Consider the following 19,307-nt stretch of genomic DNA (forward strand, 5'->3'; position numbering starts at 1 on the left):
GCAGGGTGGAGCAGAGACGGACGTGCTCCTTTCTCTGTGTCCGTCCCCTCCATCCGTATAAATTCTTGAGTGGAGAAACGACAGCGCCGCGCCGTGGCCCAGAGGAAGCACATGAGAAAGGTGTAAAACGTGTGTCATCCATCCGTCTGAACCCTGCTAGACTCTTCTAATTCGACACTCTCCTTCCTTCTCTGCTCCATTTACACGTCTTCTCTCTCCATCAGGGAGCTCTTTCCTCTCTGTTCTCTTGGGTCTACACAGCTGGAAAATCACCAGCATGTACCGAGCCGTCCCTCAAATGTCCCGCACGAACGACGCACCTGGGCAAAGCGGCCCAGACTCCCGCGAGCCCGCTTCACGCCCTGCACCACCGCGCCTGCCTTCCCTGCGCCCTGGTTTGCTCAGAGTCGGAGACGCTGCTGTGACCATTATTTAGGTAATATAAGGAATATGATCCTGCGGATAAAGCACACGACGAATGCAGGTGTGAGAGGAAAGGGGACGGAGAGACAGAAGCCCTAAGCAGGACCGCAGCCGGCGGGAGCAGGAGCGTGGTGGATGAACCCAGACAGAAAACGAGACCCTGTGCCTCTGTTTACCCAGTCAGTGTCCACAGGTATCCGACCGCCTGTCTTACAGGACTCGGGTGACCGTTTGAGAAGTGCACGAAAGGTGCGCGGAACAGGCGAGACTCTGGAAGTACTAGACCCCTCCTGCGTCCTGTCCGTGCACGCGCGGGCCCTGCGTGCCAGAGCACTGCTGAGTCGTGGTCATCCCTAGCTAGTGTCCGGTGTGCGACAGCGACTCTCCGGACTACCTTTTCTCCAGTATTTCTCTAAAAAAGAAACAAATTTCCCCGCTCCCACCATCATCAAAATAAAGATAACTGATAAATCAGCTGCCAATTCCGGGGGTACAGGAGCAAAGCGAGAGGTCCCCAGTCGCCTCCTCGGAAGGACGAGCGCGTGGTCGACCCGCAGGCAGGCGACGCCCCTCCCGGGCTCGGGGGTGCTGCCGGCCGCGGCTCTCGGGGACCGCGGACCCCTGAGACAGGGCGACTCGAGGTCTGCAGGGCGCCACCCAGGTCATCCTCCCACCACAAGCTCCGCAGCCTGTCTCTGCCGGAAAACGCTTGGCTGCAACGACTGCGGGATTTGGCTTTAGTGGAAAGCGTTTGAATGAACGGTGCGGTCTGACGTCGTCTCTCACAGTTTTACCGGCTTCTGGCGAGCAGGGAGTCGGGAGCGGGGCAGTTAGATGCATTCTGTTCCCCTTCTTTCTTTGTTTTTTAAGGGTCTTCCCGCCAGGAGTACGAAGAGGAAAGGAGGAGCAGGCAGAGCAGCCGACTCCGTCCCGGCAGCCAGAGCCCCCCGCGCAGCCCCGGGCGCCTCTGGCTGCGCCGCCGCCTGCGCCTGCGGAGCTGCGGACGGACGCCAGGCCAGCCCGGGACCGGCGTTCCTCGGCGTCTTCAAGGCTCAGCAAACGCAGCCTGCAGAGGAGCTGGGCGCCGGGCACGTCTCCGTGGACAGTCTGAGTGACAGCCGCGACTGGCCAGCTGTGCAGTCGGGTGGGAGCAACGCTGAAGAACCGAGCGGACGCCCTGGGCGGGAAGGGAGGCCTGGTGCCAACGCCCCGCTCGGCGGGGGCCACGGAAAGCCATCCTCCTTAGCCTGGCAGGACAAGGGGCTGATTTTGTGTTCTGTCTCAGAGTACGTTTGAACAGAAGGAAAGGCGTTGTTACCTGTAAAGAGGCTGGGACACGAAGACAGACTTTGCCCACTGCCTAGGTCTGCAGGAGAGCAGCTACTGGTTGGTTTAACCTTTGCTGGGGCACCAAAAAAATGCTTTGTGCCCCCAGAAACTTGCCTCACCTTCCTGAGTCTAACTTGTTAAGCAGGGCATGGCAGTGCTGTTCCCTTCACATCTGCATGACAGGATAGATGCCACAGTTCTGCCAGCACTGGAGGAATTATTTAATGTAATAGTTCCTAAATAATTCTAAATAAAATAATTCTTAAAAATTCTAAAATTAGGGTGTAATTAACTAGAAATAACATTTAAGGAGATTTGAGAGCATGTGTAGAATATTATACCTTGAGAAGAAAAGGACAAAGGACAATGTGGTAGATTGATGTCAGGGACTTTTTTCAAAATATAGATAAGAAAATAAAGGACAGTACATTCTAAATGGCTCATAAAACACTTAGTCAATGTTGTTCAAAGATCATGGATCAACTCGTCAATGTTCAGGGACAACAAAAACAAAGTCAGGGATCATGATCTATTTACTCTGTATCTGAGACATAAAATCCATAATAAACTCTATTGACTGCTAATCCCTGACTGATCCTGAAGCATGTTAATGGTACTTTTCCTTCCTTTCCAGAATACTCCACTCCATTAGGCTCTCTAGAAACTTAGGTTCCCCATGCTCGAGTAGAAAAGTTTATCAACAGAGATACATGCTTAGATTTTATAACAGTTATGTGACTTGCATGGCATTTTAGGGACTCTCAAATTCATGTATCTGCAAATAGTAAATTAGCTGAGGGTCCGTTTTTCATGCCATGCATTCTGAAACAGGTAGATGCAGACACTCCCAAAACAGCCAACAGCCACCAGTTTGTTGCTTTGCCTCCCACAGATTTGTCACCCCTTTTCCCCTGGGTGACAGAGCCACCAAAGATTACTCAAAGCCCATCTCTTCTGAGCAGCGAGAAGCCCCAAAAAGGGGTTAATTTCCCCAAACCCTCAAGAGCAAGGCATTCCTTCCATTTGGGAAATTAACCACAAATTGGGGTTCTCTTCCCACATTTATTCTCCAGACCAGGAAGTTACAGGAAGAGAATATAGGTAGGGGTTTTGCTAAGTACAGTTTAACAAGTTTAGCAATAGAAACTGATAACATTGAGTAAGGAGACATTCTATAATGCAATTTGCAACAAAAGTTTGATTTTAGCAAACATTCTCTTCTTACAGCAATTTGCCAGTATCTTTACATATCAATCAGTAACATGTCTGTCTTTGAGCCAGCAACCTTGCTGTGTTACAATTCTTTATCTTACAACAGAGACTATATAGCCTAGGGAAAATTTCCTGTCCTTTGCAAGGTCAATATTTGAAACTGCCAGGCTTTGGAAAACCAGGCCCTGTGAAGTACATTTGTTTTATGCATACTCCACACCTGTTGGTTGTCACCCTGACTGTACTGGAATGTTCTCACTGTTTATTCTCTCATTAACTCTGTCTTTAATTTTACTGAATCAAGATACGTCTTCCTGGAGTGTACTTATCAGCCTGTTTCTACCCCTAGGCACCTCTCAGACAAGCCTAATTTTTCTTCCACACAATAACCCTTCAAATATTTAAACAGATGTGTTATCCCTGCTGAGGGCCGTCTTCTTCAACTCAGTTGACTCTGAGAACCTTTGCTGATTAGATTTATCTAGGCCCCTCAAAGTTTGGGCTGCATATAGCTCTTAGAAAGTCAGACAGAATTAGGCCAACTGCAGGGAGAGGAGCCAGATGTGACTGCACCTGCTCAGGAAAAGAAAATGAACAGAGGAGGAGTTTTAGGAGGGACCACGGCTATCATCTGCACCACTAAGTCTAAACTCTGGGAGCACATGCCAGAAGTTCTCCTTTCTCTTAGCCATTGCACTTTAGAATGACCGAGGTGCGTCAGCATCACTGAGGGGGTTGGGACCAGGAGTGGGAGGAGATGGTTCGTAAAGACTTATTTTGGCTTTAGTCACAGATTATAGAAATACACATGCTACTATAAATACATATAAATAGCTCATGCTTACTTCCTGAGGAAAACATGCTAGTTTATGTTCACAACTGTTTTCTTTTTAAAGAAGTTATAAATACCAGGGGCTCAATATCTGAATCTGAACAACTAATTAAAATTTTAAAAAGAAACAGCTTATCTTCAGTTCCTTTTTTAGGGAACATTTCAAATATAGACTGATGGCTTAACCAAAGACAGCTGTTTTATTTCACATTCAAAAGCATCATTTAGAAAGAAGCACTTTTTGAAAATGGTTTTGGCTGCAGTTCTTTTCAATAAAATTATGGATATTCCCCCATACGCTGACTGAGTAACTTTGAAAATGTATCTCCTCTGGTTTTTTTGTTTTGTTTTTAAAATTTGCATTGCTTCAGAATTTACTAAATATTATTGTTTCCTTTCTATGAACCAAAACAAATGTCAGAATCAAAATTTCTAAATAAAGCTACTACCTTTTCTTATCAGCAATAATTAAAGATTGAAAATGTATTTAACAAAGTTAACTGAAAACAAAGTGTTTGCTGATTAATTTTTAAAAAGGGTAAGCCACAACTGTAGAAGGAATGGAAATCTAGAATATAATAAAGACCCTCAAAACAACTACTGATGCTAATGGTTGCTGTTTCAGTTGTTAAGTAGAGAAAAATGGAAGACATTCGACATCAGATGGAAAGAGATAACAGGCCACTGACCTGTTGTTTCATCTTTGTGTGTTGCTTAGATCTCTCTGGGTTAAATACTGAATATTTTCCCATGTACAATAATTCTAAAACTGTTTGAAGTTTACATTATTCCAGATATTGTTCTGAGTCCTGGATTTATGTGTAAATAGGGTAGAGAAAGCTACAGTCTATGTTAATTTCTTGACAATTAGTACTGAAAAAAAATAATTAAAATTACATTTCAGATCTCTCCACTAAGCTGTAGATTTGTATATTCAGCAGCCTTCTTGGCTGTTTCCCAGGCATTTCAGACTTACTGTGTATGTAACTGAACTCTCGATCTGTGTCCACGTCCTCCCCACCCTCCTCGTCCTGCCCAACTGCCCAAGACCTAACCCGAGAGCTGCCCTTGACCCTTGCCCCATCCGTCCACTATCCAATTCACCATCAAGTCCCACTGAGTTTATTTGCAAAGTACATTTTGAATACTCTGCTTACTCTCTGAAATCTAAAAAGGTAAACTTAAGATACTAGTGATGCCAACAGGAGGGGCAAGTAACCCAACAAAGGGTCAGGAAAACCCTGAAAAGACTTTGAAGATCAAAAAAAATCCAGAAATGAGTTCAGGTTTTACCACTTACTGTGGGCAGGTTGTTCAGCCTCTGAGTGCAGTTCCCTCAGTGATGAAGATGAAAGTCAATACTGTCTACCCGCAGTACTGTTAGGAAGAGTGATTCAAAAATTTTATGCAGAAAACCAGGTGCACGAGTCACTTATAAATGTTATTTTTCTTCTTTCCCTTTGTGTTCTCAAATCTCTTCATCAGACACAAAACTAACCAACCACCTTTATTACTGGCAAACAGACATTCAATCTCTTTGTATAATGAACAAATACTGGAAATCTGGTGCCCAGAAGAAAATACACTGGCCCAGAAGTGGCTTCTTTTCAATAACCTTCATTATCTCCTGACTTTACTGCAGAAAGCAAAATTCTGTGGGGTGTTCACATGCGATTTGTGAATGCTTGTGAGTAATTTGTTAGATCCTGTTGTCCACATGATTCACTGCAAATATTTACACAAAGAAGGGAAAGAGCAGTGTGGCAGCAGAGGAAGGCTTTCCAAACACATGTGGAGTCACCTTTGGCAAAGAGCTTCAGCAGATCATAACCTTAGGGCCTGTGTCACATTTCTGGGAAACAAAACCAACACTGTTTCCCTGTGGATGGCCCTGTCCTCTAAACAATTTTGAAACTCCTTAATCTTTCAAGTCCATCTGAATGCTTTTAGTTGGTATGCAAGGAGAGCTGCTCAATGTCATGTAAAAATATCATTCAGACTTTTCAAAGACAGAACTTGCTGCAGATTTGAGAGCAAAACAACAGAGGGTTTAAGATCATGGGCTTTGGAGTCAGGTAGCCCTGGGTTCAAGTCACCTTACCATAGCTGAAAGATTTGGGGAGCATATTCATTTCTCATTGCTGCTATAACAAATTGCCACAGCCTTAGTGGCTTAACACAACACAGATTCATTATCTTACACTTTAGGATGTCAGAAATCTAAAATGGGTCTTCAGGGATACATTCCCTCTGGAAGATCTATGGGAGAATTTGTTGGCTTGCCTTTTCCAGCTTCTAGAGGCTGCCTACATTCCTTGACTTGTGGCCCCTTTATCTTCAAAGCCAGCAGTATAGCATCTTCTCTCATCTCTGACTTTCTGTCTTGGTGTTGCACGGACTTTTGTGATTACACCAACAGATGTATATAACCCATGATAAATCTCCACATCTCAATATCTTTAACTTATTCTCACCTGGAAAATCCCTTTCTCCATCCAAGGTTTCCCTTTGCCTGTATTCATTAGGTTCCAGGGGTTAAAACATGGACATCCTAGGGAGTGATTATTTAGTTTGCCCCAGGGAATGGATTGCTTATTACCTCAGTTCTCTTATCTTTAACATACGAATTGTAACAGTCCCTACTGCGTAGGGTTGCTATGAGAATTAAATAAAATTGCACACGTTGTTATTTAACACTACTATTTTAAAAACCCTCTATATTAAATGATCTAGGAGCTTTGAACACGTTAGAGAGGTAGATCTGATCTCTGTTCTAGATTCAGGTAGACTTTAAATGAGTACATGCCCAGAAGTGTGCGTTTGCCAACTCTAAAAGTGCTACTTGGGAGCGGTAACTGGTACATTGGCAAGGATCAGGAAGGCCTCTCTGAGCAAGCAGCTTTTAGTTGAGATTGAATGAATGACTAGGAATACCTAGCTTGGATAAAAAGTAGAGAAGAACCTCCCAGAAACGGGAAAAATATGTGCAAAGCCCCACAGCAGGAATGAGGGTGGTGCGTTCAAGGAGTCTGAAGGCACAAAAGCACAGAGGAAAAACTGGCAAGTTGCGATGCTGCAGAGGTACTCAGGGACCATGGCACTTCACACTCAGACATGTCATACTGCAATTCTGGGGCTTATCCAAAGAGTGATGGTAGGAGGGGTTGGATCAGATTGCTTATGCAAAATATTGCTCTGGGTGCTGTGTATGGAATGCAGGGCAGGAATGTACTCAGGAATGCCAGGAAAGAGACTTAATCTGAGTCCAGGTGAGAGATGATAGTGTCACAGGCTGGGTTCCCAAGGAAGCAAGCTCTGAGATGGAGATCAGCTGGCAGGTGATTTCTTATGGAGAGCCCTTGGGATCGATGCCTGCATACGGGGAAGAAACAGGATTGGGCAGAGGGAGATCCCAACAGATCCTTAATGATGATCTCAAGTGTAGATGACCTTTCAGAGTTGGGACTGACGAGGGTGGTTGGGTTTTACATCTTGGTATTGATCAGTCAATACTGGGAAGTGGGGAGGAGGGACCCACAGGCGATGTGAACTTCTTCAGTGGTGTCAGTCACCACAGGGGCTGACAGCTGAGAATCTGTGGAAACCTCAAAGGGAGCTTTGAGCTGTGCAGTGACCATGCAGAGAAAGTGGATGGCTTTGAGAAAGGCTTTGTGATGAAGTTGATAAAACTTGGCAACAGGTTATACACAGAGGGAGAAAGAAAGGGAGATGTCAAGGACACTAGCCAGGTTTCTGGCTTTTATAATAGAATAGATATTTGTACCAAATACATATATTTGTATTGATTAGTTAGGTAAATAAATGAGTCTATACCTCAGAGGACAGGTGTAGGCAGTGGATCAAAATGCAGGCGTAATCAATGAAGAGGGGACATAAAAAGCATGAGCCCACATAAGAATCAGCTCACGAGAGAGCAGAGCATGGGCCGGCTGATGAAGCCTTGAGGAACGGCAGAAAGTAAGACGGGTTCTGTAATGCCTGGCCCCCATGCTCAGCACATAATAGAACCTCAGTAAATCCCTGTTGCTATAATAATAATAACTTTGTCTTTAACCAGCAGAGGAAATGGGCTGCCACAAACGTGTGCCATTTTTGCCAGGAAATCCTTAGCAGCAGACAGCAAGACATAGATAGGTTCTTCCACGGAAACACTGCAGCACACGTCAGCTGCAGCAGTCAGTGAGCTGCACGGTGCACCTGCAAATGCCTCGCCGGGAGGCGTCCTTCAGAAGGAACGTCTTGGGCTCCTGTTTGTCTTTCATTCCTCATGTCTGATCCTTCAGCGATACTCCTGGCTTTACCTTCACAACGTGCCCCGACTGGATCAGTTTTCACTCCTCCCACGGCTGCTTCCCCAGCAGAGGCCTTCATCACTCCTTGCCTGGACTGTCCTGAAAGTCTCCTAACTAGTCTTCTTGCTCCCCACTCTCTGTTGCCTCCCTAAAATTTCTTATCCACTAAGAAGTGACAGTGATCTTCTAAAACTATAATTAAAATCATGCCATTTCTCTGTTCCAAGTTCTCCAAAGGCTACCTATCTCTTACAGACTAAAAACTAAATCCGCGACCTACGTGTTTGCACACAAGCTGACCCAGCCTTCTTCCCACTCCGACCTTATCTCCTCTCACTCGTCCCTGCTCCCGCTGCTCTGACCACTCATGCCTGGCTGTCCTTCACACATGCCATGAGTGCTATTGTCTTCATGCCTGCACTTGCTATCTTTCTGAAAGACACACCTCCCTGCAGATACCCATACAACCTACTCCCTCACACCCTTCAGGTCTTTGCATAATGTCACATTAAAAGAAGCTGCACCTGAATAGCCTGTAACAATCTCAACCTTTCCCTTTCAATGCCTTTAATAAACATTGATTTAATAAATGAGTGGATGGGGCCCTGGCAGGTGAGCTCACTTGGTTAGAGTGTGGTGCTGATAGCACCAAGGTCAAGGGATTGGATCCCTCTACCAGCCAGTAGCCAAAATAAATAAATGAATAAATAAACAAGCAAGCAAACAAACAAACAAACAAATAAATAAATAAATGAAGCAGATGAGTGAATGCATGGATGAATATATAAGAGGAGTCTCTTTTTTCAGACTTTTCGTGAGGTGCCTCCCTACACTGTCTGCCTTTGTGCATTTTCTAGATCTGACTCGACCAGATGAGAAGAACACAAAGACCAGCCTGTGTTCTTAGAGGACTAGAAAGTGGACCTTGCATCTGGTCCATAACAGACATGTCTGGGGCCCTTTGAAGGTGATATTTAGCATATAAGGACTCCACATACCAGTGGGACACCGGCTGGCTGAAGATGAGGAAGGACAGACTCAAATTCTTCCAAAGAAGCTGTTGCTCTGACTGTCTGGGCGATGCCAAAATAAATTTTAAAACAAAGGGTCAACTCATTCCTTCTAGGCGCTATGTACATGAAACATCTGATTAACTTTCTGTTCCCACTTTTTTTGATAGTTATTGCATTCATATATACACAAGCCTCAGGAGATATTGTCAATTATTAGTAATATCATTATTAAATTAAGTTTTTACTCAGTGATTGTGGATTTGCACTTGAACACGGTCTCTGAAAAGTCATGGTTTCAGGTTGTGTCGTGTCAGCATTTTGTAGGCAGACTCACATTCTATGATCAGACAAACTCCAAGCTGTTGCCTTTCGTTGCTAAGCTTTTCTCTCAGTGGCCCTGGGACTGCACTGATTGGCGCGACCGCAGGGCATCCGAGTGCTTGGAGTGCACTTTGATGACTTCACTGCGAACTAAAACTTTCCTGTGGTTAGCAGAAACCCTGTGCTGCTGCTCTTTGGGAAGATTTTGAGAGCCTAAGCACCCTGTTTATGTCTTATCTTTGCACTTTCCTGACTTTGGCTATTTTTTAAAGAAAAGGTCCAAGTCTGTATAATCCTACTGCCACCTATGAAATAAAAAGAAACACCCGCAGCCCAACCCCTGATCATTGAATACAGCTGTTGGTAACATTTTACACAGGAAAAGGACACTGGCAACTCAGCTGTTAAATTGTCTGATCACCCTTCCTTGAGATCACTCTGATGTCACCAGTGTAACTTGAGCCTGGAGCTTTTGTTCACACTTTAAATAGCAGTCCCAGAATCACTTTGCTACAGACTCTCTGGAGAGCCTGGGTGCCGAATTCCAGAAGACTCCACGTCCATGAGAGCTAAGCGAAGCCACCAAGCCATCAGCATGTCCACGTCGCTACGAGTGAGCCCCTCCATCCACGGCTACCACTTTGACACAGCCTCCCGCAAGAAAGCCGTGGGAAACATCTTTGAAAACATAGACCAGGAGTCACTACAAAGGCTCTTCAGGAACTCTGGAGACAAGAAAGCAGAGGAGAGAGCTAGGATCATCGCCGCCATAGATCAAGATTTGGAGGAGAAAACACGAGCCCTGATGGCCCTGAAGAAGAGGACGAAAGACAAGCTTTTCCAGTTTCTGAAACTGCGCAAATATTCCATCAAAGTTCACTGAGGAGTACAGGACGGATAAGGACATTATCTGAGAACGGACATTTAAAGAGCAAGTGAGTTTGTGAGACGCTAACATGCTGCAGTTGGTGGCTGGCCGCCTTGCAAGCTTCTCTGCCATCAGGACTCTGCGGCTGGAGAGACACAGAACAAACCGGCTACAGGACCACAGGCAGTTTCCTGCCGGTGCTGCTCCAGTGCAAAGCACAGCGCTGTCAGCAAGGACTGCAAACTGTCCGTGCAGGAAAGGCCCAGAGCCCGCAGAAGTCTGGACAGATGTCAGGAGAACTGAAGATGAGAGACGGCGGGGGAGGCACCGGGGGAGGCATGCCTCCGGGGTGGCTCTGTCAGGCCCGGGCGCTGATGTTCAGGCTGAACTCTTTTTGTTTTGTTTTTAACCAAACTGAGTAGGAGGGAAGAGGGTGAGGGAGAACAGGGAAAGAGAATACCACCAGGCATAAATCGTTTACTGAATGGTTTTATCTGAATGTTAAAAATGTTGCCAAGCCCTAATGTTGCCTATTGGTGTAGATTTTTAGAGGTCAGTAATTGATTACTTATTTGCATCTGTTACAAAGCCTGAAAACGTGCACCACATAGGTGATAAGTACAAATTCAAGAAACTGCAATAACCTCAGCAGCTCACGTAAAACCGTCGTCCACTCTTTGGTTTGTAAAGGATTTTTATACATTTCAAACAGGTTGCCCAAAAGTTAAAATAATGGGGTCTTTCGTAAATCCAAACTACTGTGAAAAAGTTTTATAATGTTTTTATCTTCTAATGCTACAATATAATCTAATTAAATTTTTATAGTTTCTGCAGTAAGCATTAGAAAGTAAATATGATACACTAAATAGTTTATAAAGATGCTGTGGTTTCTATAATTTATTATACATGGCAACTGATATGTAACCATATAAATTATTAGAAACTTAGCTTCTCTTGGTCTGTGTTGCTTGGTCTTAAAGAAAAAATGTAAGATGGTAAATTTTGATTATTATAAACTTTTCTAAAGATTTTACTCTAAGAATAAAAGATGCTTTTAAAGTAGCTTTACATTAATCATCAAACCTTTTCAAAACAAATTCTTACATCAGATATCCAGGAATTTTCTCTGTCCTAACTTTAAAATAAGAGATATAAATATAGAAACTCATAGATTGACTCATCAATGTTGCTGTCTATATGTCCTTTAGGGGTGAGTTTTAAAAGACTTTCTGTTTATATTTTTGAATTTTTTCCTCTGTGACTACAGTAGCTATGTACATGTGTACATTTATTTCTCCCAAAATAATATATTTGGGGGTTAGAGTCTAAATTATGATCAAGATTCTGTGGATTATCACTGTTTACTTGATATAAACCTATATGGGAATAGCATTACCATCTCTTTCTTATTTCCTCATAATATTATAATAAAATATTTCTTAGAAGGCATACATCAATGCCTGATGTGCTTTCCTAACAGAAAGAAATAAAAATTCCCCAGAAATCAAACATTCAGAAACACGTACAGAGATGTTTGAAAATGCTGATCACAGAAAAACAAGAGAGTTATCTAAAATCTTTTGGGAGCGTTATGGGTCAGGATTTTAAATACTAAATTTTTAAAAGGAAATCAAGTGATTAAATTGATTTTAAATTATTAGTTGGCTCATTGAGTAAAGGTAATAAAAACCACTGCATTAAAAAGGAGTTGTTTCTAAGAGAGCACCCATAAAAACCATTAATTAACACGCAGAATTGTGTGCGTGTGCGTGTGTGTGTGTGTGCATTTTTCTGGAAGGAGTATTCATAACGTTTATCAGATTTGCAAGGGCAATCATGACCCCAAAATAAGTCAGAAACAAATGAGGAGGGGCTCTGACAGGTGGGAGGCTCAGCTGGTGGTGACGGGATGATGACAGTGAAGGCCGTAGAGAGGTCCCCCGCTCTGTGACCCAGATTGCCCACCTTTCAAACTGAACATAAAGTTCTCTTTCTGCATGTTCTAGGAATAAGATTTCTACCCCGATAGGGCCCATAGTAAAAAATTTCGAGTTATTTTCTATTCAAAGATTGAAAATACATCTTGGATCCTGAGCATAGTTCAAGGGTTGAATTTATTATATATACTCATAACTATTTACTCTGTTTCTGTTGTTTTCAATAGGTACATTAGCATGTATTAAATTGTTTTCCTGCAGTATATTACCAATGTTTTCTGATTTCAAGACCATAACATAGGAAACAAATTAAAAAGCAATTCGGATATGACCCACAACAGTGTGGGGAATACGAACTCTTCCCCGGAGCATTACAAACATGCTGTCCTTCCCCTTCATGGAGAGCAAAAGTTGGAATGAATGTGATGGCACAAGGATTATTTTAGCTTCATAATACATATATTATTTAATATGAGGTGAAAATAAACATTATTAGAACAGGGAGGATTAGTTCAGCTCAGAATTGCATAATTGCATCTATGGCACAGGGTGGCCAAATATATCTCAAGACATCTCACTGTAACAGAAGAAATAAAAGTGGCAAAGGTTAAACAGCTCATTAGTAATATTTGTATCATTAGGATCATAATAATAACTAACTTTCATTGAGTGCTTACTATTAGCCGGACAATTTTCTAAGTGATACTTTGTGTTAAATCACTCCATCAGTACCGTGACGTGAGAAAGAAGAGCACGTGTGTGTACACGTGTGCACATATACAGATACGTGTGTGTATATACATAGTAATAAAACCGGGGGATGAGTAACCTGGCCAGTGACACACAGCTAACGAGTCCAGGAATCAAACTAAGGAAGGCTGCTTGTCTAGGAGGAACCATGCTTCTTTTTTTCCTTTAAAGTAATGATTACATCTATGCTAGTCAGTCAAAAAGGCAGGAAGCCTTGGCCTCTGAGAAGTCACTTTTATCTGACTGTGTCTGTTTATCTATTTATTTGGTGCTTGTACTACATGGGAAAAGTTTATTAGTTTTATAATTTTAATTTTATCAAGGGTTTCTTAGATGCAGCCTTTCAAGACTGCAGTTAAAGTTGTATTAGCATCTTGAACAAAATGCCATGTCTTAGTTCTCTTTCAGTCAGTCGGGACATCGGGGTGTGGTGTGCTGGTTAGGGGGATTCAGAAACTACGATTCCTTATTTTATTCACTCAGCTCAACTCCTGACCTGCAGCAAAAGAAGGTTTGTCCAGCAGATGGGACTTACCGAGAAAGGGTCCAGAGTACATGTTTGCCCACTGTCAGGGTTAGGCAGAGGGTGCAACCTACATTCTCATGGAAGGTTTTATTGGCTAATAAGCAAATGATTAAGCCGTGGTCTGGAAAGTGTATGTCCTCTCAGAGTGCCTCCTCATCCACCCTTCTGTACTCCACACAAGGTCTCCTGGCATGGCATATTATTTTGTAAACTCCCCTTCTCACACATTGGGAATTGCAGAGTGGGAGCAGCTTCTGTACCTCTTACACTCATGCAACAAAATGCAGTAGAACCCACGTGGCCAGAACAGATCCTTGTTCTTCTTGTCAGAGCAGCCAGAAAATGTTTTAAAATGAATTTAATACAGTGAGATGCAAAACGGGAGTTTAAACAGGTGCGATGGGAGTACAGGGCAGAAATAGTGTGTGTGTGTGTGTGCATGTGTGTGCATGCATGTGTGCGTGCATGTGCACGTGTGTGCGCGTGTATGCATGTGTGTGCGTGTGTGCACATGTGCGTGTATGCATGTGTGTGCGTGCGTGTGTGCATGTATGCATGTGTGTGCGTGCGTGTGTGCATGCGTGCGTGTGCACGTGCGTGTTTGTGCGTGCGCGTGTGTGCGTGTGTGTGCATGTGTGCGTGTGCGTGTGTGTGTTTGGGAGTAGCAGGAGAAGTGGAGGAAATCTAACGCACCCTGGGGAAGTCCTGGAAGACTTCATGGAGAAGTTTTCCGTTCCGGAGCAGGAGTTGGGGGAGTGGAAACAAGAATCTCACTGCAGCCATTGGGCATAGCATTTGCAAAGGCGAGGAGGCAGAAAAGAGTGGGGATTGTTTGAGGACCTCCGGGCAGTGTGGCCGGGGGCCCAGCCCAAGCATTCTTGCGTGTTAGTTTTATTCTGAAGGTAATAGAGACACACAAAGAACTTCACATAGGGGAGTAACATTTACTTCCTGACTACTCGTGTATGGGGCCCTCAGGAAAGACACGCTTAATAATTTGAAAAATTCTGCACTGTCTGGCAGCTGAATTCAGGGTCAGATTCTACAGCAATTCTTCCAGAACTCTGTCGTCTCACAGCTGGTCCACGGAAGGAAGACGTCACACAGGACCTTTGCAGTTCACTAACAATGGGTAGCGATGTGGCAGCTGAAGATGAACCAGAAGTAAGAGGTTATTGAATAAAAATGCTGCGAGCCAAGACCAGGGGATAACATACTGAATAATTAAATTTTTAAGAAACTGTCATTAGGCTTGAACCTTACAATGAGTCTATTATTTAACAAGTATTATACATGAATGGCTACTTAGTCCTCTCTTCACTTGAATAACTCCCCCAAGCACAGTTTCCAGATATTTTCTGCGATTACCACATTGATAGTGGATATGGATCAGCTAGGTAGTGGCAAACTGCATTACAGAAATTTGAAAACAAGCATCCTGTCCCAATAAGGTTAAGTAGCAGTTTTAAAAGGGTGTATGAGTAGTCATTAGACTCTTGCTGTAGCCACTACCCCCTCCCTGTCCCTGACACACGCACACACACGCACGCACACATGCACACGTTGCAGGCAGACTGTCCTCCCCTCCCATGGGCACTGCAGTTCCCTTTCCAGAGCCCACCGTCTCCTCATCTGCAGACGGCAGCATTGTGTTGAGCAAACAAAACCAGACTGAGTCTGGAGGTCTTGGGTTTTTCCCAACTCTGCTTTGGACAGATTCCTGATTTATCTCTGCATTTCATCTGTAAGGGGAAAAATAAAGGTCTGACTAGATGATTCTGTGCCCTCTTTTACCTCTCATAATCTACATCATGGGAAATAATAACCATACCACGTTACGTGGTAAGATTTCTTCCTAGATCAGTTGGTATACCATATACCATAAGAATTTCTCTTAAATAAAACAAAAGTCTGATTAAAACATCTTGATCATTAGCCACAGCTGCTGAGGACACACTGTGAGGGAATAACTTTCTGTGGATACACCTGCGGTTTGTAATAGCCTGCCCCTTTAGTCACTGGTTGGTGCCCATGCCAGGGCTGGCTGTTAATATCTTGACTCTCTCTTCCACATCCAAGCAATGACAGAGTCACCGAGACAATTTTCACCGTTGGTGAGAATTGTAATCATCTGTGAAGTTTTAATAGATTCCTGGTTCCAAACTGTCTGGGCATTGGGCCCAGTCCTAGGTGTCTTTACAAAGCCCCACAGTCAACGCCAAGAACATCAGATATAGTGAACCGATTCCTATGTTACACTGGGTCTCCTGCTGATGGCGCTTCACAACATAAGACCAAGAAAAGGGATTTGATCTTATGGCATTCATTAGAGGTTTTTGTTTTGATTTTGTTTGTTTTTTTTCCCATATTAATTGTCATTAATTAAAAATGATACCCCCAGGGCCGGCCCGGTGGCGCACTGGAGAGTGTGCCGCTTGGGAGCGCGGCGGCGCTCCCACCGAGGGTTCGGATCCCATGTGGAGACCGGTTCCGCTCACTGGCTGAGCGTGGTGCAGGCGCAACACCGAGGGTTGCGATCCCGTTGCCGGTCAGTAAAAAAGACAAAAAGGAAAAAAAAATGATACCCCCAAAAAGGACATATTCTAATGAGAGTATGATTACTTTTGAATTTTAATAATTGTAGTATGTGTAGATTAATGCTTCTGTTACTTTTCTGGGATGTCTTTTCCTTGAATTTCAGTGTAACCTTTGTCTACTTTGATACATATATATTTTACCAGGAGAGAAGTTTCTGCTTCCTACCACTGCCTTTTCTTCTTATCCTCCTACAATTTGTCCGTGTTTATCACTTCCGCCCAGGTCTTATCATGTGAGATATCTTGGAGAATCCCGCTGACCCGAGAGAGGTCCGGGAGCCGCAGCGCCTGGAGTGCCATGCATCAGCAGCACCTCCACGTGGGTGCTGCGGGGTGCCTGATGTGGCGCGGCTGTTTGCAAGCCTACTCTGATCACAACCTGCAGGGAGACATTTTAAAACCTAGGCCTCTGGATTTAATGATTCAGAATTTCTGGGGCTGGGCACCTGCTAGCTCTATTCTTCAGTCCCTCCCCGTGTGATTTTGCTGTTTGGTTGGAGTGAGAACCACTGACCTGGATTAAAGTCACACACCGTGTGCGGCGTCAGGGCACAGCTCACACCAACTCACCAACCCGGCGCAGGCACACCACAGGCCTTAGGACACTGTGGACCAGCGGACTGTTAACCAGGATGTGACTAGCCCCCTGTCATGAAATACATTATTTCTATTGTCTCTAATCTAAATAATACCATTATTTTGACTTTCCTCTAAATTCTATTTGTTCTGAAAAATCTTCCCTGATCATACCAACCCACTGTGCTTGCACCACTATCTAAACTCCCCTACAGCATGTAGTCTTAGCAATTAAAATGCATTTTTCTAAAGAATGGAAGGCCTTTCTCCCCAAAAATATATTTCGACTATCTGCTCTTCTGGATATGCATTTCTCAGTTCAGACAAGTCAGTCTTTAAAAGGAAAGGTTTAGCATTCATCAGCAGCAGTCCCTTGTCCTGTAAGGCACTTACAGGTAGAAGTTGGCATACTAGCACTTAACAAAACACTTCCTTCCGATCGCTTAGTTTGCTTTTCCTTCCACGCAAGTGACTTCAGAGCTTTCAGCAGAGTGAACAAGTTCTCTGAACGTCTGTGAACACTTTGCCGATTGTGTCTAGTCCTGCTGCTGTTGACATCGTTTTGGTACCTCCAGTTATGGATCTAAGACTGAAAAGGGTCGTTTTCTCCAATCCTCTTTCCAGCTTCAGGGCCACATCCACACCCATCACTGCCACACTTGGGCACTTCATCTGGATGAGTGTGAAGAAGGGAGGGGACAGTGCTGTGAAGGCTTAAAAACTTCAAGTGATACACAAAGGAGAAAGGCTGTGCTGATCACGTAAGCGATTCTGTACATCTTACCTGATGTAGTAATAATGTCAGAACAAAGGGGACAGGCTTAGAGAGTTCTGTAACCTGTGCCTGAGAAGCGTGGGAGCCTCTGTGCAACAGAGCTCCGTAGCACGTTGTAGGAGCCGAATGCCGTCACCTATTATCTAATTTCAACTGGAAAAAAAAAAACAACTAAGTGTGTATTTTACCAACTATTAAGGCCATGTTAATGTGACACTGAATAATCATTTAATAAAATCAATTGTCTAATATAAACCAGTCAAGCAGGTGACATGATATGTAGGCAAAATAAAATTTGTGTGGTTTTTAACTTTAAATTGTTCGTGACCACACCGAGTAGGTGTGCACTCGTGCTGTCTTTCCACTCTACATACATTAGGAAGATGAGCATATCTACATCCTCACCTTTCTTATGGGGTCAAATGGGTGTGTGGCTGTTCAATGACTGTCCAGCCTGGGGTATAGATTCTCCATCATCCTTGAAAGACAGCAAGGCCGGGATTCTTTGTCTCACTGAATAGATCTCACACCTATTTCAGTTCCTATTCCTTTATCTCCTTTTCTTATTATTTTAAACTGGTATAACAAAATGATTAATTTTTTTCTTTAAATTTTGGAATGTCAGTGTTGCTGTTAGAGAGGTTCATAAGACTTCTAGACAAAGGAGACAGAGCTGGATGCTTGGGCAGGACGGGCTGCACCTTAGCTGAGATAGACCCAGAAACTTAATATCCTGGGCATCGAGGCTGAGAAACTTGGGAAGACTCATTCACCCTAACTGAACTCATGGCCTGCAGTATAAATGAGAACCTCTAATTTAGTCGGTTATGAGAGAAATTTGACTGCCAAGCAGAAGGCCAAAGACAAGTGGAAGAAAAGGGAGATCCGGAGCTTGAGGACAATTTCACCCTGGCTAAGGTCTGAAGAACCAGCCTCCCAGAGGACACCTCTCATCTAATGACCACTCCAACACTTAGCTTTCGCTGCTTAGCAAACCACCCTGACACTGTACCTAGTGACTTGGAATGACAAATACTCTATTTAGCTCATGATTCTAAGGATTGGATTGGAGATTCTTCTGGCCCTGGCCAACTTGGCTGTCCTCTGTCAGGTTCTCTCGAGCATCTGCAGCAGCTGGCAGGGTTGCGGGTTGCTGGTGATGCAGGATGGCCTCGCTCACGTGTCTGGTGACTGGCAGCCTGCCGTCCAGGGCGTCTCTGCTCTCTTCCACCATTTCTGCGATCGGCCACAGGAGTACTGGAGCTCCTGCCACAGCAGTGCTAGGTGAGCGTTTGTCAAAGTCTGCCCTCCTGTCTGCACCGTTTGTAGACATGCTTGCCATTCACCTTCTCTTTGACATTATCATTTTTGGAAAATAACTACATTTTACCTAAGCCAAGACGGTCGCACTTTAGGCCTTCGTCCCTGAGATCAGATCCAGATTAGTTCATGAAACTTGTCACTCATTTAAAAAAAATTAGTTTTTAAAATTTGCTCCCATGGCCAGCTAATTCTGTTCACGTAACTCAGTCACTCACTTAGACATACTTTTGTACTCTCTCCCATGGTTAGCTAGTTTCTTCCAGAAGGTGTGAATGTTACCCATGTAACATTCAGAGAATACTCATGGTGTTTTTCTATAATTCCTTAATGGCACTGGAGGGCAGAGACTTCACTCTTATCTTCACTACCAATTGCAGTGCCAAAGCAGTTGACAGATAGAAGCAGAAAAATCATAACTGCCCTAACCACCCTCTTCCAGTGCCAGCTTCCATACGAAACACACAGATGCATGTCGCTGAGTATCCGAGCTTGTTCCTCTTACTAACCCCACT

The 19,307-nt window shown here is 43.9% G+C and overlaps 1 protein-coding gene across 1 annotated transcript; it reads left to right on the forward strand.

The window, feature by feature from the left end:
• Window positions 1-10,005: 10,005 nt before the first annotated feature.
• On the forward strand, window positions 10,006-11,760 carry LOC103595157 (chromosome unknown open reading frame, human C8orf4). The gene has a single exon (XM_008578489.1). The coding sequence runs from the start codon at window positions 10,006-10,008 to the stop codon at window positions 10,324-10,326; it is 321 nt and encodes a 106-aa protein (XP_008576711.1). The 3' UTR covers window positions 10,327-11,760.
• Window positions 11,761-19,307: the final 7,547 nt, after the last annotated feature.

Source organism: Galeopterus variegatus, unplaced genomic scaffold (genome assembly GCF_000696425.1).
Source record: "Galeopterus variegatus unplaced genomic scaffold, G_variegatus-3.0.2 Scaffold1697, whole genome shotgun sequence".
Classification (NCBI taxonomy): Eukaryota; Metazoa; Chordata; class Mammalia; order Dermoptera; family Cynocephalidae; genus Galeopterus; species Galeopterus variegatus.

Coding starts and splice junctions, on each gene's coding strand:
- LOC103595157 (XM_008578489.1), top strand. CDS start 10,006: ATGAGAGCTAAGCGAAGCCACCAAGCCATCAGCATGTCCACGTCGCTA.